We start from the raw sequence: 17,023 nt of genomic DNA, 5'->3' as shown, positions 1-17,023 counted from the left end.
CCTCTAGCCCAGAATCCTGTTCAACAGTCAAGGGCGGCTCCAGGCCCCAGCATGGCAAGCACGTGTTTGGGGCAGCATGCTGCAGGTCGCTGGGAGGGCGGCAGGCGGCTCTGGTGGACCTCCTGCAGGCATGCCTGCGGAGGTTCCGCTGGTCCCGCGGCTCTGGTGGACCTCCTGCAGGCATGCCTGTGGGAGGTCCACCAAAGCCGTGGGACCAGCGGACCGCGGGACCAGCGGACCCTCTGCAGGCATGCCTGCGGGAGATCCACCGGAGCCGCCTGCTGCCCTCCCAGCGACTGGCAGAGCGCCCCCAGCGGCATGCTGCCCTGCTTGGGGTGGCAAAATGTCTAGAGCTGCCCCTGTCAACAGTGGCCAGTGCCAGGTGCTTCAGAGGGAATGAACAGAACAGGGCAGTTATGGGTGATCCTTCCCCTGTCATCCAGTCCCAGCTCCTGGCAAAGAGAGGCCTGTACTCGCAGTTGTTCAAGGTCACAAAAGTCCAGCTCACCCTGTTACATTAAATTGTTTACCAAAGTTAGCACAAGTTGGAGACAAATAGACTTGTACAAATGAGACTGTTTGCATCAAAAACAATCTGTACTGAGGGCTCCAGGTAAAATCATGGGTTGGTATGATGAGTTAAAAGATTCTAGAAAAGGGAAGAAATGCTTATAATTAAAATTTTTCAAAATACATTTTGATTGGTTAATGTTAATAGAATGAGGTTCCCCTCCCTTCTTGAATATTGTTTATCGGGGGAAGTGGAGAGGGATCATTGAACTGGGAACAGGGGTGGACTCGAAAGACACCTGGAGCAAGGGTGAGGTGCCTTTTATTTGATATATTTTTATATCTATAACTAAACTCTGGCAATATTTATTGAGTAGGGTCCTGGAATCTAAGTAGTTCTGCGGCTCCTCCTTGCACAGACTAAGATTGGTTCCCTAGCTTGACAGCACAGTAGTTTGCATATCGCAGCCTGGACTGAGCTCCTGGGTGGAGTTTGGATTGTTCTTTTGCTAGTGGCACTGGGAAATCTGTCTCTCCCGTTAAGTGCAGAAATAATGATATTATAACATGGAGCCTGTTTTGACCCTCAGCCTCTTTTGGTCCATTTAATGTAACCCTACAGCAACACGCTCAGTGCACCCCATCTGCGGCCTTCTTTTGCACTGAGAGTTTAGTGGCTTCCTTCCCACGTGGCCATATTCTTTCCTCTGCATCACTGTGTCCTGAAACTCTTCTACCCTCTCAGCTAGTTTCCACATGAGCAATACTGTTTTGTAAGTCCTCTGTTAGTAGTGGGGAGTCTGTTAGTGAAGCTGAAGGGTTAACCCCGACCACCCTGAATCAGCACAAAAATCTGGCACCTGGGGGATTAGTGACTGTGCCTTGGCATCTCTAAAATCTCCTGAAGGCTTCAAATCTCAATTACTTTAGATTTTGGCTGGCAGGAAAGGTGGAGGGAGCAAATTAATTTGCGGTTCTTAGGTGTAGCAAGGAAAGAAATTCTTCATTTAACTGCCACATCAGCTCTAATTATGGTCTTGGCTTTGGGTGGTTTGTTAATTCAGTATTATTACAATTCCTCCACAAAGGTCTGTGATAACTTTCAGTTAAGAGCATTAGGCTCCATATTCCACTGCTGCAATCTATAAATAACAAGACAATAAGCAATTACATAATTCAGCAGCTGTCTAATTATTGGTTCCCCTTCTCAGCCTCACCTCCTTTTGCAGAACACACAAATGGGGGTTAGATGCTGCAGGGCCTGGGAGCTGAGGATGAGGAGTTTGACTTTGCCCATAAAGCTTCAGGGCAGGCAGGAGATGGATTATCAGATCATTACTACAGAAGCCTGAAATGGGTGGGTGGGGGCTGTTGTGTGGGGACACAAACACCACAGTATCAGGCTGCTTAGTCTCAGTACTTAGTCCTGCCTCAGTACAGGGGAATGGACTAGATGATCTATTGAGGTCCCTTCCGGTCTACATTTCTATGATTCTGTGCAGCTACACTATCCCAAAAGGCAGGCCCTAGAGGTGACACCTTTCTCTTGCTGTGTGGCTTTGATGCTCACTCACTCACCGGCTCTGCAGAGTTGGTCCTTCTGTACTTGCTAAGAGACTTTTCTTTCTTTCTTTCTTTCTTTCTTTCAGATTGATGTCCATATCATGTTCGAAGGTGACAAGGTTTTCCAGGCAAAGCTGGATCTCTGGGAGGTAAGAGTTCTTTTTATCTTGGTTCCCTTATTCCAGCAAGCTGTGGATGGAAAGGGACTGGAAGCTGGGCTTAGGTGCCAAGATGTAAATTAACAGATCCCAAGGCCAGAAGGGACCGTTGTGATCATCTAGTTCAGTGGTTCTCAAACTTTTGTACTGGTGACCCCTTTCAAGTAGCAAGCCACTGAGTGCGGCCCCCCCTTATAAATTAAACACTTTTTAAATATATTTAACACCATTATAAATGCTGGAGGTGAAGAGGGGTTTGGGGCGGAGGCTGGCAGCTCACAAGCCCCCATGTAATAACCTCGCGACCCCCTGAGGGGTCCCGACCCCCAGTTTGAGAACCCTTGATCTAGTTGGACCTCTGTGTAACACAGGCCATAGAACTGCCACAAGATAATTCCTAGAGCAGAGCTTTTAGAAAAACATCCAATCTTGATTTAAATGTAGCCTGTGATGGAGAAGCTACCATGATCCTTGCCATGACTCCATGCATCTGAAGAAGTGGGTTTTTTTACCCACAAAAACTTATGCCCAAATAAATCTGTTAGTCTTCAAGGTGCCACCAGACTCCTTGTTGTTCTCATGATCCTTGGTAAATTGTTCCAACTGTTAATTGCCTTCACTGTTAAAAATTGACACCTTACTTGCAGTCTGAATGAGTCTCGCTTCAACTTGCAGCCATGGGAGCCTGTCAGACCTTTCTCTGCTGGACTGACGAGCCCATTAACAAATATTTGTTCCCCATGTGGATGCTTATGTAACTCACAAACCTCCTGGGCGTAGTGTTCTGTCCTGTCTAGTGGCCTCAAGACCACTTAGAACAGGAGTCCCCAATGCGGTGCCCGCAGGCGCCATGGCACCCGCTGGGGTGTCTAAGTGCATCCGTGTACTGGTTGGCAGATGAACATCCACTGAAATGCCGCCGAATTTCGGCAGCATTTCGGTGGCGACGCCTCTGGATGACACCGCTTGTCGGCGGCATGTCAGGGGATGCTCGTCCGCCGCCACAGTCCTCCATGGCTCGTCGAAAAAGGTTGGGGACCACTGACTTAGAGAGAGAGGTGAAAGGAGTCTGCTCCGCAGCCTTAGCTGAGACAGTTGGCTTTTGGCTCATACACTAAGCTCCAGAGGTCTCAAGTTTAATCCCGCCTGCCGACGACTGGGGTCTGTTACACTTACAGATTGTGATCAAGTCACCCCTTAACCTTTTCTTTAAGCTAAACAAGCTGAGCTCACTATCAGGCATGTTTTCTAATCCTTTAATGATTCTCATGGCACCTCTGATTTAGCAACATTCTTGAACTATGGACACCTGTACTGGCTACAGAGTTGGTCAGTGCTCTTGGGGAAGCATCGCCAAGTACAAACGTGAACTCTACAGAACCTCTAGTGCTGGCATCCCAGAGTCTTATCCTGGACCTTCTCATAAGGCAAGGGGACATCACGTTGTCAAGGTTTGAGCCTCTCCAGCATATCCCCTTGTGGCTTTGCCAGTGCACTGTGCGCCCCCATCAGGTTGTCTCAGTCAATTACCAGATGTAAGCTGGCTCCAGAACATGGACCAGCTTCCTGGGGCCTGCTTTACTCAGTTGTTTATAGAGGTAACTTGCTATGTTAGTTGCCCCAGGTCACTCTGCTCTGTGTCCCTATAAGAGTCTTGGTCAGGTCTTTGTCCCAGATCAGGAAGCACCTCTCACCCCATTCACCTTCCTGGAGCTGGGTTGTACTTCAGACAGTCCCTGACTCTCCTTCTGGCAGAAACCCAGTTCACTGCCTCGGGCTGGGCTGCAATTTAGCCAGCTCCAGGGCCTTAGCCAACTTCTCCCTCAAGTGGCCACTTTCACCTCTTGCTCCTTGCACGTCTGCAGACAGCTGCCACCAGCCAGCTTTATTACTCCTCTGGAACAGCAGCTCCAGAGCAACCTTGCTGGGCACCTTGCCTCTTGCTGCAGGGACCCCACAGGAGTTAGCAGCATGCTTTGGTGGCTTCTCTCCAGGAACCCTTATTTAGCCATTCCAGTAACTCACCCCATTTCTGTCCTCCGATGGGCCTTTATAGCTCCAGGTTTAACTCCGACCAAACAGACTGGCTTCACTGGCCCCTGATGCTCTGAAACTAGGGACCTAGATCAGCTCTGCTTATTAGGGTCAGCTGCCTTGTGGCACACTTGTTCCTGGGCCATAGCGGCGCCCAAGAGCTGAGCCCAGTTCCATCCAGCTTGAGCCCATCTCTCATGGAGCCAGAAGAGACCCTGTTCCATTCAGATTTTGATATTTAATTTTCTTTTCACTTGCAGCTGGAAAGATCTGGGCAGCTGGAAGTGCTGTGCTAGCTGAGGCAGTCTGAGTTTGCTGGAAGAGGTTACTCAGCTGCCATTTTGTAGAGCTCCAAGAAATCCATTGGACTTTTATTGCTATGATTTATAAAGTGTTTAGAAGCATGCTGGATGGCTCATGGAAACAAGAAAAGAGCAAGGCCATGCCCCAAAAGAGCCTGTATGCCAACTTTAAAAAAAGAATGTTAAGATTCCAAAGTCAAGCACTTAAAAGTTATGAAATGCTAGAATGAAAGATGCTTGTGCAACCTTATCTCAGCCCTCTTGGGTGCACATATTATGAAACAGTCTTAATTACACAATCACATACTGGTTTTTTCCACAGAGTTCCTGCCTCATTCAGTGCACAAAAGGAAGGCTGGTGTTCATTCAACAGTTTTTCTCCATATTGTCTAATGTGTGACCCCAGGCCTTAATTACAGCACACTATTCAAACTCTGCTCCAAATAAAATTTAATTTTCTCATAGGCTTTTCTATGGCACTCATTATTGTACTATCCACCCAACTCCGATTCATCCCAGGAGCACCTATTTTCCATCAAAGCATGTTCAGTGGCATCAAATATGCTATACTCATGGCATCCCACATCAGCCCTTCCAACAATTTTGCCTGGGATCAATGTCCTGCTAAGTGGCCTATAGTTATCCAGGTCATCTTATTTATGCTTTTTAAATATTGGCACAATATTAGCATTTTCCCAGTCTTCTGAAACTTTCCCAATGTTCCAAATCAACATTAATGATGCCGAGAGCTCCTAGGCTATATTGTTTAATAGTCCTGAGTTTAAGTTATCTGGTCCTGTTGGCTTTAAAGAGTTTAATTTTAATTAACTAGTTGCATCCTCTGCACTGAATGTCATGGGTCATGTGGAAAAAATACTAGTGATCATGTAATTAGAGACTGTATCATGGTGCACCCCCACAAAGGGGGCCAAATTAAGGGTGCACTGGCAGCCTTATTTCTAGCATTTCCTAACTTTGGAATGCTTGACTTTGTAATCTTAGCATTCTGCTAACACCGTTTTTGTGCCTGATTTGCTAGAGGGCCATACACTTTATAGTATCTGTAGGCTGAGCCATGAGCACAATGTACACAACAGGAGTTCCCTGCATTCCTCCATTCCCTACAACAGGCTCCCTGTGGGCCACCCTCCCATACCCCAGTGTTTCAGGGACTCACAGCAATGCTTTCCCCCATCACCTCTGGGGCTTTGTGTGTCTCCCATTCTCCCCTTCACCACATGCCAAGGATTCTGACTCCCCGTCTTTTGCTCCAGTCCCCCCCATGTCAGGAACTCTTTGTAGCCCCCAGCTTTCCTTTCCCCCATACTATGGTCTCCCATTCTCCCCCCCATGCCAAGGACTCTGGGTGCCCCCCTTACCTGTCCTGCAAGGGATTCAGTGTGTCCCCTTGCCAGGGTACCCTCTTCTTCCCCTCCACCCCTCATTACTTTTCTCCTGTCTGAGAGAGAAATCATTAAGGCTGTTTCCATTTTAAACATGTGTTGGGTCGGTGGGCAGAGCAGAAATGGGGAGGGTGTTTTACTAGAGAAGGGGTTAATGGCTGCCAGCAACGAGGTCTGTGATCTGGAGACAACTACATGTTGGGTTGAAGCTGATGCTTTACTACCCATATGCATGGGTCTCCATGTCCCTCTTCTGGCTCCTTGCCCAGCCAGTCCCATTCCCCCCCACAATCCAGGCTCCTCATCTGATCTCAGTATCCACCTACACACACACACACACTCCCTGGCCCAGTCTCCTTCCTCAGACAGTTCCAGTATCCCCTCCCATTCCTCATCCATTCTATTGCCCCCACCCCCCAATGGCTCCTACTTCTGTCCCCATCTCCCACTGGCTCCCACTCTCCTGGCCCAGCCACTTCCAGTCTCACCCCTCCCAGCTCACAGTCCAAGGTGCCTTGGCCCAATCTACTCTCTCCTCCTTCAGTCTGACTACCCCACCTTCAGGCCTTCTCTTGTCCCCTCCACATTTGAGTCTGTCTGATTTCTCCTTCACTGCCTGGCATTGCGAGCATGAGAGAGAGAGAGAACATCTCATGCTGTCAGTTCTCATACTGAGCCTCAGAGCAGCCCACAACAGCAGGGAGTAGCAATTGTAGGGAACGTCCTGCTCGGTCCCTGCCGTGTGGGACTGAACCAGCCTCAGTGCAGTTTTCAGTGAATTTAACTGCCAAACGCTAGCAAGTCTCTGCTGAGCACCTGCAGACTGAGATGCTTTCAAAGACACAAACGTTGACCAAATGTGGGCATGTTTCCTAGGAACTGCAAAAGGCACGTCTCTCACACCAGGGTAATCCCTCTGCCCTGCTCCGTCCCTGCAGTCTGCAGAGACGTGTTTGCACTTCTCAACCAAAGAACTGTATGAATGTTTTTAACCTAGGCAAAACAATGTATATTTTCCCTTAGCTCATTCTAAGAACATTTTTTGCTAAAACTTTAAACAACCAGATAAAAATCAAGCCTGATGCAGACACTTGGCGGAGAACATTTCAGCCCAAATGGTTACAATTTGGCAAAGTTATATACAGCTGAAAGCAGGGTCTTACGCTGGAGAGTGTTGGCCAATCTTATAGCCAGCATGCCCAGTTCTACCTGTAATTCAGACAGTGAATGACAAGTAAAAGGTCAGAGAGTGGCTGAGTGTGACAGTGGGGCCTGTGGCGACACCATTTACACATGTCTTGGTGCTCTGTAACATGTTTTGTTTATCTCTTCTCTGTGCAATCATACAGCATCCTTGGGTCACCCAGTCTCCTCCTGCATCGGGCAGAGTGCCCACATGCCCACTAACTTGCCATGCATTTCAGCCTGGGTATGATTTTTCTCATAATTCACAGCATTCCTTCTGTACTTTTGCAATCAGTAAGTAACTGATCCTTGGGCAGGTCTGTCATTCCTCCTTTTGTGCAATGTGAGACACTGAGGCACAGGGAAGTGACATGACTTAACCAAGGTCACATGGTAAGTCTAGTACTGCCAGGATTAGACTCGGGACCTCCTGACTCCCAGCTCTTTGCTCAATCCTCCAGACCAGGCTGCCTCCCTATTCTACTAATATGTAGCCTAAACATTCTCTTTGGTAATTTCTTGCTCCTCCCGCCCCACTAGCTCCTGAGTAGGTAGAGCAGGGGTGGGGAAACTTTTTGGCCTGAGGGCCACATCTGGGTATGGAAATTGTGTGGCGGGCCTTGAATGCTCATGAAATTGGGGGTTGGGATGTGATCAGCCCCCCTACAATGCAGCATCAGAAAATCCTTGAGGAATCATGGTGTTAGTGTCCCAGGTACTGAACTCAATGCAAACGCTTTGGTTTTCATTCTGCTCTGCCTCGTCTTTACACTGACTTCTTGCTTCTCTAGGAAAGCACCATGGGCAAAAATAATGGCTAATACTAAATGTCTGGCCAGAGTGTGTCTGATGAACCCTTACTGTGACATGCCTGCCCCATTCTTTCTAGGTCATTGATGTACAGAAGAGCTTTGTAAACATGGTGCCCACAAAGGTGGAAATCACCCTGCAAAAGGCTAGCCCCATGACCTGGGCCAAACTGGAGCATCTCCAGAGCAGATCTCAGCCCAAACAAGACCAGACCGAGAAAGATCCTGTGGATGCTGAGGACCCCGAAGGAGTGCAATGGGAGGAGTCAGATGATAGCTTGAGCTGGTCAGAGGAGGCAGATGAGGAGCAGGAGGAAGGAGCAGTAAGCAAATGACATTCATGTAGTGTCTTCAAAACAGAGATTGAAGCCTCTTTCTTTCAAAGACAAGCATGTGGGACCCCAGAACCATCTCCAGGTGAGCAGACTGAATTCCCTGGAGACTGAGGGCCAGCTCTGAATTTAAAGCTGCTAGAGACACTGCCTCCCAAGTGTAAAGAGTTCAGCTCACCTATGTCTCTCTGGCAGTGTCTACACTGCGATATTTCTTGTACACTTGGGAAGAAGTTAAAGAGCAGCTACTAAAGTTTGACATTTTTAAATCAGCATTCAGGTGTTTAAAAAAATCTGGCTGAGGAGCTCACTGGACTGTTAAAATGTTAGTTTTCATTAAGTCCTGAAAAATCCCAGAAGTTCTAAAACACTGGAGGAAAGCTAATGTTGTGACAGTATTCAAGAGGGTAAATCATATAACCTGGGTAATTATGGGCCTGCCAGTATGACATTGATCCCAGGAAAGATAAAGGAGCTGCTGATATGGGACTTTAATTCTATTACTCCTTTAATTTTTTATTAATAATGCCAATCAACATGGGTTTATGGAAAATAGATCCTGTCAAAACTGATTTGATATCTTTCCTGAATGAGATTACAAGTTCTGTTGATAAGTGTAATAGTGAACCACATAACATTTTGATTTAAAAAAATTGGAATGATATTAAGACGGCACACATTGAGCAGGTTAAAAGCTAGCTAACTGATAGGTCTCAACATCTAATTATAAATGGGAAATCATCACTGAACAGGTGTGTTTCTAGTGGGGTCCTGCAAATATCAGTGTTTGGCCCTACATTATTTAATATCTTTATTAATGCCATGGCAGAAAACATAAAACCATTATTGATAAAGTTTGTAAGTGACCGAAAAATTGGGGATGGTGGTCAATAATGAAAAGGAGAGGTCACTGATACAGAGTAATTTGCATTGCTTGGTAAACTAGGTGCAATCAAACAATATGTATTTTAATATTCATAGATTCCATGTTGTAGCGAGGTGAGACTCACCAGTGTACCACCTCCTGCTGGTTGTCCTGGGAATTAGCTCTTCCAGCCCAGAGCACCCTCTGCAGGCCAGTGTCTTGCCTGCCACTGGCCCCTATGTCCCTCCCGGACCCCAGTGCCCTTTACCGTGGGGTTCTGCCCCAGCAGTACCCCTTTGCTCTGGGTCTCCTCTCCCTGGGGAACCCCCAACCCTCTAAAACCGCCTTGCCTCAGTGGCTACTGTCAGTCATCATCTAGCCCCCGCCCCCTGGGGCCAACTGCAGTCTGTAAACCACTCCTTGTTGGCAAGGGGGTTAGGACCTGCTGCCTTTGCCTATCTCTAGGCTACCCCTCTGCAGCCCCAGTACCTATTTGGCCCTTTTAGCAAGGCCTCTAGCCTGGGGTTTTTCCTGGATGGAGCTCCACAGCTCCCTCTGCCCTTCCCCAGCACTTTTCCACCTCAGGTACTCTTCTCAACTCCCAGGCAGCCAGATCCTTCTCTCTCAAGAAGTTGGAGAGAGTATGGGTGTCAGCTTCTGGCCCACAGCCCTCTTATAAGGGCCAGCTGGGCCCTTATTAAGCTGGCCACAGCTGTGGCTGCTTTCCCAATCAGCCTAGCTTTCCCACCGGCAGCCCTCTCCAGGGCTGCTTTAACCCCTTCAGGGCTGGAGCAGGGTGACCATCCTGAAGGGACCATTGTGATAATCTTCTAGTCTGACCTCCTGTATAACACAGCCCATAGAACTGCCCCCAAATAATTCCAAGAGCAGAGCTTTCAGAAGAACATCCAACATGGCTAAATGTAAATGTGTAGAGCTAGGAACAAAGAGTCTAGATGGTACTGACACAATGGGGGCTCTATCATGGGAAGCACTGACTCTAAGAAAGATTAGTGGGGGGTGGGGTCATGGTGGCTAATCTGCTGGCTATGAGCTCCCAGTGCAACGCTGTAGCCAAAAGGGTTAATGTGAATCTTGGATGCATGAATAGGGGAATCTCAAGTATGAGCAGAGAAGTTATTTTACCAGGTATTTGGCACTGGTCTCAGGGGCAGCTCTAGGTATTTTGCTACCCCGAGCACGGCAGGCAGGCTGCCTTCAGCGGCTTGCCTGCGGGAGGTCTCCGGTCCCACAGATTCGGCGGCACGCCTGCGGGAGGTCCGCTGAAGCCGTGGGACCAGTGGACCCTCCATAGGCATGCCACTGAAGGCAACCTGCCTGCCACCCTCGCAGCGACTGGCAGAGTGCCCCCTGTGGCTTGCCGCCCCAGGCATGCGCTTGGCATGCTGGTGCCTGGAGCCGCCCTTGACTGGTCTGACTGCTACTGGACTACTGCGTCCAAGGCTAGTGTCCACCAGTGGTGGGATGTGACTTTTTTGACAGGAGAGGCACAAATCACAACATGGATGTATCTATGACTACAAGTTATATGGTAGGTGGCAGCAACTCCTCCTCCTCCGTTTTGAATGGGACCCAATCTAGTGGTGGCCTCTGGGCATGCCTGCTGGATTGGCCCTCACACCCAAGTTAGGTGGGTGAACACCTAGTTTCTCCAGGTTCATGGATAGCTCTGGCGTTTAGGTGGGAGGCAGGTGACTGGACACCCAGAATGAGACAGCAGTGCACGTGCCCAGAGGCAGAAACTTAGGTACTTAAGGAACTTTTAGCCTGACAACGTAGGTGCTGAGTTGGCGGCTCCTTCATGGAGCCATGAGCACACGCGTGTACCTGGCAGGGTTCACCCATCTTCCTAGCACTTGCCCCGTTTGTGGTGAGAGGGAGACCCTTGTGCACATTTACATCAAATGTGCCAGGTTGCAGCCCCTTTTCTGGCTCCTCCAGAGCCTTCTCCTCTGGTTCTGGCTGCACTTTCTCCTGCACCTCCTAATCTACACTCACCCCATCCATAGCCCCATTAAGTTGTGAGACTTCCTCATCAACCTCCTCCTGGTGCTGGCCAAGGTGACTGTCCACCATACCAACTGGAGGGTAGAGGGACGGGAAAGTACTTTGCAACTGTGGTGCCTATTTTCGCTCATCTCTCTGGGCGGTGACTGTTGGCTCCCTGGACGCCTTCAAGGAGCAGTGGGCACTGTCCAGAATTTTCTGCTCAGTGTCCCCTTCTGGCTGTAACTCTCACTCCTGTCTGGTTTTATCATTTGTTGTCTCCAAACTTTATTGGAGCCCTGGTTTTAGTGTCTCTTCCCATTGGGCTAGGGGATGGGTCTTCAGATGTGGGCGGGTGCAAGCTCCTGAGAACTCAATAGGTCCAGCCCTGGGAATGGCTTTAGGAGTGCTAGTGTAGATGGGCATTTTAGCCACCTTGCAGTTTATCCCTGCTCTGAGCAAAACACTGGGCACTACACGCACAGCTGCACATCAGCAGAATGGCTGCAGCATGAGGGAGATGGGAAGAAAACTGTTGGTGTAGTTACAACCTCACTGGGAGACACAGAGCATGGAAGCATCCCAGGCACAGCTCAGCCTTAGAAAAACAAGCATGCATTCAAGCTATAGCTAGAGAGAGGAGAGGAGAGGAACAGAGACAAGAAGCAAGGAAGCAGTCTGGGGGGAGGAGATGGAAGGGACCATGAAGAGGTGCATCACTGATGGCCTCAAGTCTTTCTAATTTATGTGATTCCGAAAGGGCCTGCATTTCTAGGGGCTCAACGTGCATGCACATACCCCACGAGCCAGAATGCTGTCCTTGATTCTATTGATGCCTTCCAGCTCCACTGACCTTCACTCACAGCAGAGATTAAACACCCAGCCTGCTCTGAGGCCCTCCCACAAGCTGCAGTCTGCATACCCTAAAGTATAGATGCTGCAATCTGGCTCAGTAGAACCAGAAGGACAAGATGTCCCAACTGAGTCAAGACATTGAGACACTTTAGCACAAGTCCTGAGCTCCAGCTCTGATGGTAGGGAGCACTGGGTCCTGGACTGGAGTAGTAGGGATGTATGCTCCATCAGACAAACATCCTCATTTGGGAGGATTTTGAGGGTGTAACTGGTCCTGATGTTTGGAGGCTTCTGCCACCCCTTCCCCTGGTTGTCCCATGATCCTTCCAGTATATCCTCAGCCTTCCCCAGACCTAGTTAGACTCTGCTTTTTGGGTCACTGTGGCTGATGATTCTTTGGGTTCTTGGTTTCCCTCTTTATGGCACCTCCCTGCAACACTTACTCTGCACCAAGTATGCTTCTTTGGCTTCCCTGCCTCAGCCCTGATTGCCTTGTATCCAGGCCCTCCTCCAGGGAAGGGCTCCCTGCCGACTGGTGCTGGCTTTGATCCTTTTCTTCAAGGCTTTAGTGATTAGCACATTGCTCAATCTCACAGACCTCAACCCTGCCCACCACAAGGCCCCTCAGTACAATGGGGCCAGAGCCAAGCAGAGTCAAACAAGGTGCCTGAGAAATTGACTCTTTCACCTGGCTGTAGAGCAGCCAGCAGCACAATAAAGCTACAGAGCTAAGAGCTTTATTAATAGTAACCCAGAGTGACAAAGATAACCAGTCCTGCTGCTGAATGAATGAACTCCAAGTGCCTCCTGGCACATCTCCCCTCTGAACTCCAAGAGCACCCTTCCCAAATTACCACCATTTCTAGTAAAATAGGTGAATAGAGAACAGTTCAACATGATCTAACTATAAACCTTCCCCAGAAGGCAAGACAGCCTGCCTGAACCTCTGTGCTTGCTGAGATAGTTATTCTGTCTCATGTTCAGTGGCCCTCACGTAACTGCATGTGCTGCTATCTTCTCTTCTGCTGCTTCTTTTTGTTCTTGTTTTTTAAATACTCTAGCCCTTTTCCTTCTGTTTGGCTTTAATTGTGTCCTCTCACTATTCATAAATTCCCAAGGCAGAGGGGACTACTGTGATCATCTAGGCCTAGGGTGACCAGATGTCCTGATTTTATAGGGTCAGTCATGATTTTGGGGTCTTTTTCTTATATAGGCTCCTATTACCCCCACCCCCATCCTGATTTTTCACAGTTGCTGTCTGGTCACCGGATCTAGGCCAGTGGTTCTCAACCTATTTACCACTGTGAGATGCATTCACGCAATATATACACTACCTGTATGGCCCTGAGGATGTCACATGGACTGCAGCTGTGTGCTGTTTGGGTCACGGGTTGAGAACCACTGATCTAATCTGACCTGTATAACACAGGCCATAGGCGACAGGACAGTGGACTAGATGGACCTTGGAGCTGAAACAGCCTGTCAATTCGAAAAGCCTATGAGATGGGACTTATGCTTTTATGTTAAATGCTGTTCATTTTGTTTCCTCATCTCCCTATGCTCACTCATCCATCCCTCACACCTAGGTTTGAGTTTAAACATCTTCTGCATTGTTTAATTTCTTGTAGTAGTATAACACAGAATTATGTTTTCTTAAAAAAATTATAAAGAATTTTGTAAAGACAAAACATTATAGTTTGGGCCCAAATTACTTCTGGCATTTGTAAAAAATATGTGGTCATTGGGAGCTAGCTAAGTACTGAACCACCTCCTGTGGGTTCCACAGTGCCTCTTGCCTTCTCTTTTTGACTAAGCTTTCTGGAGCATGGAGTGTCTTTATACTTGCATTATGCACAACACAGAGCACATTTGTGGTTAAGAAATAATAAATAGGTGAAGTTCTCCACCCAGATACAAGTCACTTCTGTTAACACGTTGGATTTTGGATCCAAGAGAGTTAAGTCTAAAGCTGACTGCAAAGAGTTACAAAGGGATCTCACTAAATTGAGTGACTGAGCAACAAAATGCCAGATGAAAATCAATGTTTATAGGTGCAAAAAAATGATGGGGTCTAAATTAGCTGTCACCACTAAAGAAAAAAGATCTTGGAGTCATTGAGGATATGTTCTCTGATAACATCAGCTCAATGTGTAGCAGCAGCCAAAAAAGCTACCAATGCAGGCACCATCAGGAAGGGATAGATAAGACTGAAAATATCATTAATACTTCTGTATAGCTCTATAGTATACCCGCACTTGGAATACTAAGGGCAGTGCTGGTTGCCCCAGCTCAAACAGATGTATATTAATTGGAGAAAGCACAAGGAAGGGTAAGAAAAGGGCTGGATCAGGCACCAACTGCCCTGTTATGGTCACACCTGCTGAGACATGCAGCACTGGCCACGGGTGCAAGACAGGCCACTGGGCTAGATGGACCATTGCTCAGACCCAGCCTGGCCGCTCTGATCACGTGTCCCTACAGGCCGGCTCCCCTGCATGCAGCGCAGAGCACACACGGGGGGAATCCACAGGCTGGCACTGCCCAGGGCAGGCCCGACCCCGGGCACCCACACCCTCCTTGGCGGTGCTCCCTGCCCACGTGAGGCTGGGCTGAGTCCTCCCACACCCCAGCCCAGCACGCGCCCGGTGGGTGGGCCTGGGAGAGTAGGGGCGGGGCCTGGGGATGGGCAGCGTGTCCAAGGTCGCAAAGCCTCGTCCCGACTTGCGGCCCCCAGGACGATTCGAGCGGAGTCGTCGAGACCCCGCTATCGCCCGAGGAAAGCGCTAGCTCGCCCCGAGGTACTACATCTCCCAGAGGACACTGCGCTCACAGGCGCGCACGCGCAGTGTGGGTGCCGAGGGGCGCGCACGCGCAGGGCGGGTCCTCGACTCTTACCGGTCGTTGCCGCTGAGGGCCCGAGCGCGAGAGGAGCCTGCGGCGAGTGCGGTCTCCGCCGGCCGACTCACCCACCCACCCGAGGTGAGCGCGGGGCCAGCTCCCCGGGGGCGCTCTGGCCGCGTGTCCCGGAGCCCGCCGGCCGGTGTCTCGGCGCCTCGCCCGTGTAGTGCGCTGGGAGGCCGCGCGGGGCCCCGGTAGGGAGCTGGTGCGCTGCCTCCATCTTGGGCCCCTCATGCGCGCCTGGGCGCAGGGCCGGGCCGGGCCTCCCGACCGGGCTGAGCCGAGGCCCAGCGACACGGCGGCTGTGGGAGCAGGGGCTCGAAGTCGTCTGGCCTGAGTACAGGCTAGTGGCCTCGCCCCGGCGCAGGCTCGCTGCGATTATTCCCGTCGGGCCTGGGGCTGCTCTGTGCCGCTCTCCGTGAGGGGACCAGGTGAAGCGGCTTTGCAAGGGTCGCGTCACTGCCCCTGCTGTCTGTCTAGAGCACCCTCCGCGAGTCTTGCCTTCCCGCCTGAAGCAGGAGGCATTGTGTGCGCCACCGGCTTGGTTTGTTTCGGGTTTTTCATACGTGCCTGTCTCCAAACGCTTGAGTTAACTTCCGTGTCAATTGAGTGTTTCTCTTCCTCACTTTCAAGGACCTGCCCATCTCTGTTGGTCCGTTGTTGTCTTTCGTGCTTTGTGCTCAGTGCCTCTCCGCTAAGGATCTCCCCCCATCTAGTTTATTTTCATATAAGACATTTCTTCACAGGCAGGGCTTTGCAGCAGAGTGCGGAGCAACTTCGGAGCAGTGGAGCTGCAGGTTTTTGCCTGGAGCTGGAGCAGAGCCAGAGCACAGCTCCAAAGCCCTGTTCACAGGTGTTTCTCTTTCCCCGCTGCCCTTCCCTTCCCTGTGGAACGTCTTTGATTTTTTTTTGTAAGAGAAATGTCCTCCAAATGCCTCCTGTAAGATGCTCCTCTTATTGTGTGTGATGGGGATTCTATTAGTCTACATCTCTCCTGGCAGTTGCTTGGGTAGAGAGCTACCCATTTCTGAGGTCTTGGCAGTTGAGAGTGGCATGAGAAGACTTTTGATTTGCAGTCTCTGCTGCCCCATTTGCACTTTGGCTTCTCTCAGGGAGTATCCCTGGTGCCTGCAATGTCCATAGCTTTCCCAGCAAGCAGCCAGAGTATTACTGTGCTCTGCAGAGTTTTGAATAGCACCCTGAAACTGATCAGCATTATGCAGAGTATATCACACCACTGCTTGGGAAAGTGGTGGGCTGCAGTTGTGGCCCTAGTGCTGTCTGTCAGAAGACTCAAGAAGGCAACGTTACCTGAATATAAGACACGTGATCTTTATAACCACAAAACCTATCTCTCTTTCTTAATAAAATTGTATATTTTGTAGAAAACAATGGCTTAGGCCTCCTACAGTTAAAATAGAAAGCTTCAGTTTGTCACTAGCAAGTGAAATTTTCAAGTCCTGATCCAGGAGAAATATTTACAGTTGGTGGTGCTGGCAAGCTGTCATTTTCTCCCCAGGGCGGTGTCATTCTCCCTCAAGCTACTTACTGTAGCAATAGCAAATTTGTTAGTCTCTAAGGTGCCACAAGTACTCCTGTTCTAATAGCAGAACAGATACCCCTAATTCTGTTAAGTCATATCCCAAACTTAATGCCTCATGAAGAGGAACGAACAATGACGTCACAAACCAATCCATGAATAAATTATTGGATATCCTAAATGTATTAGCCAAGAGGAAGTGTGAGGCCTCATCTGGGGACAGGAACAGCCTATATTATGGGCAGCAATAACTGCACAATAGTTAGGGTTGCAGCATGATCTCTATTAAGGACTGAATTCTGTAGCTTCTTTAAAATTAATATGCACAGTGTGATTTATAGTGGAATGCCAGTTTCCCCATTTTAAAATGATAAAACTTCCCCACCTCTTCCTTACAACACTTCTGTGAGGGTAAATTAGTTGTTTTTGAGGTGCTCAGATACTACAGTGATAGAAGATGTATAAGCACCTAGATCAGTGACACTCTTTTGAGCTCTCCCTCTCCCTGCAATATACACACAAGTTTTAGTATCCTGTTTTGGCTCAAAGTGGCCTGACAAAC

General features: G+C 49.2%; 2 protein-coding genes and 1 long non-coding RNA gene across 9 annotated transcripts in view; 2 read left to right on the top strand and 1 right to left on the bottom strand.

The window, feature by feature from the left end:
* LOC127056758 (uncharacterized) overlaps positions 1-2,168 on the bottom strand; it is a 29,772-nt gene extending 27,604 nt beyond the window's left edge. Inside the window, exon 1 of the long non-coding RNA XR_007775902.1 lies at positions 2,089-2,168. This is a non-coding gene — a long non-coding RNA (uncharacterized LOC127056758). The remainder of the gene's footprint in view (positions 1-2,088) is intronic.
* The window catches only part of NONO (non-POU domain containing octamer binding), a 112,553-nt gene extending 103,764 nt beyond the window's left edge, over positions 1-8,789 (top strand). For all 4 annotated transcript variants that reach the window (XM_050964961.1, XM_050964960.1, XM_050964959.1 and 1 more), the window contains exons 10-11: positions 2,160-2,222; positions 8,045-8,789. In XM_050964961.1, coding sequence (XP_050820918.1) covers positions 2,160-2,222; positions 8,045-8,299 — 318 coding nt within the window. In that variant the 3' untranslated portion in view covers positions 8,300-8,789. The remainder of the gene's footprint in view (positions 1-2,159; positions 2,223-8,044) is intronic.
* Positions 2,185-17,023, top strand: part of LOC127056745 (rho-related GTP-binding protein RhoG-like) — a 43,941-nt gene continuing 29,102 nt past the window's right edge. For 3 of the 4 annotated variants that reach the window (XM_050964990.1, XM_050964993.1, XM_050964992.1), the window contains exon 1: positions 14,905-15,002. The gene's annotated coding sequence lies outside the window, so the exon portion shown is untranslated. Of the gene's footprint in view, positions 2,223-14,904; positions 15,003-17,023 lie in introns of those variants that run through there. The other variant, XM_050964996.1, reaches the window with a different exon arrangement.

Source organism: Gopherus flavomarginatus, chromosome 8, assembly GCF_025201925.1.
Source record: "Gopherus flavomarginatus isolate rGopFla2 chromosome 8, rGopFla2.mat.asm, whole genome shotgun sequence".
Lineage (NCBI taxonomy): Eukaryota > Metazoa > Chordata > Testudines > Testudinidae > Gopherus > Gopherus flavomarginatus.
Note: the sequence above shows the minus strand (reverse complement) of the source record. Positions and strands in the feature narration are given on the sequence as shown.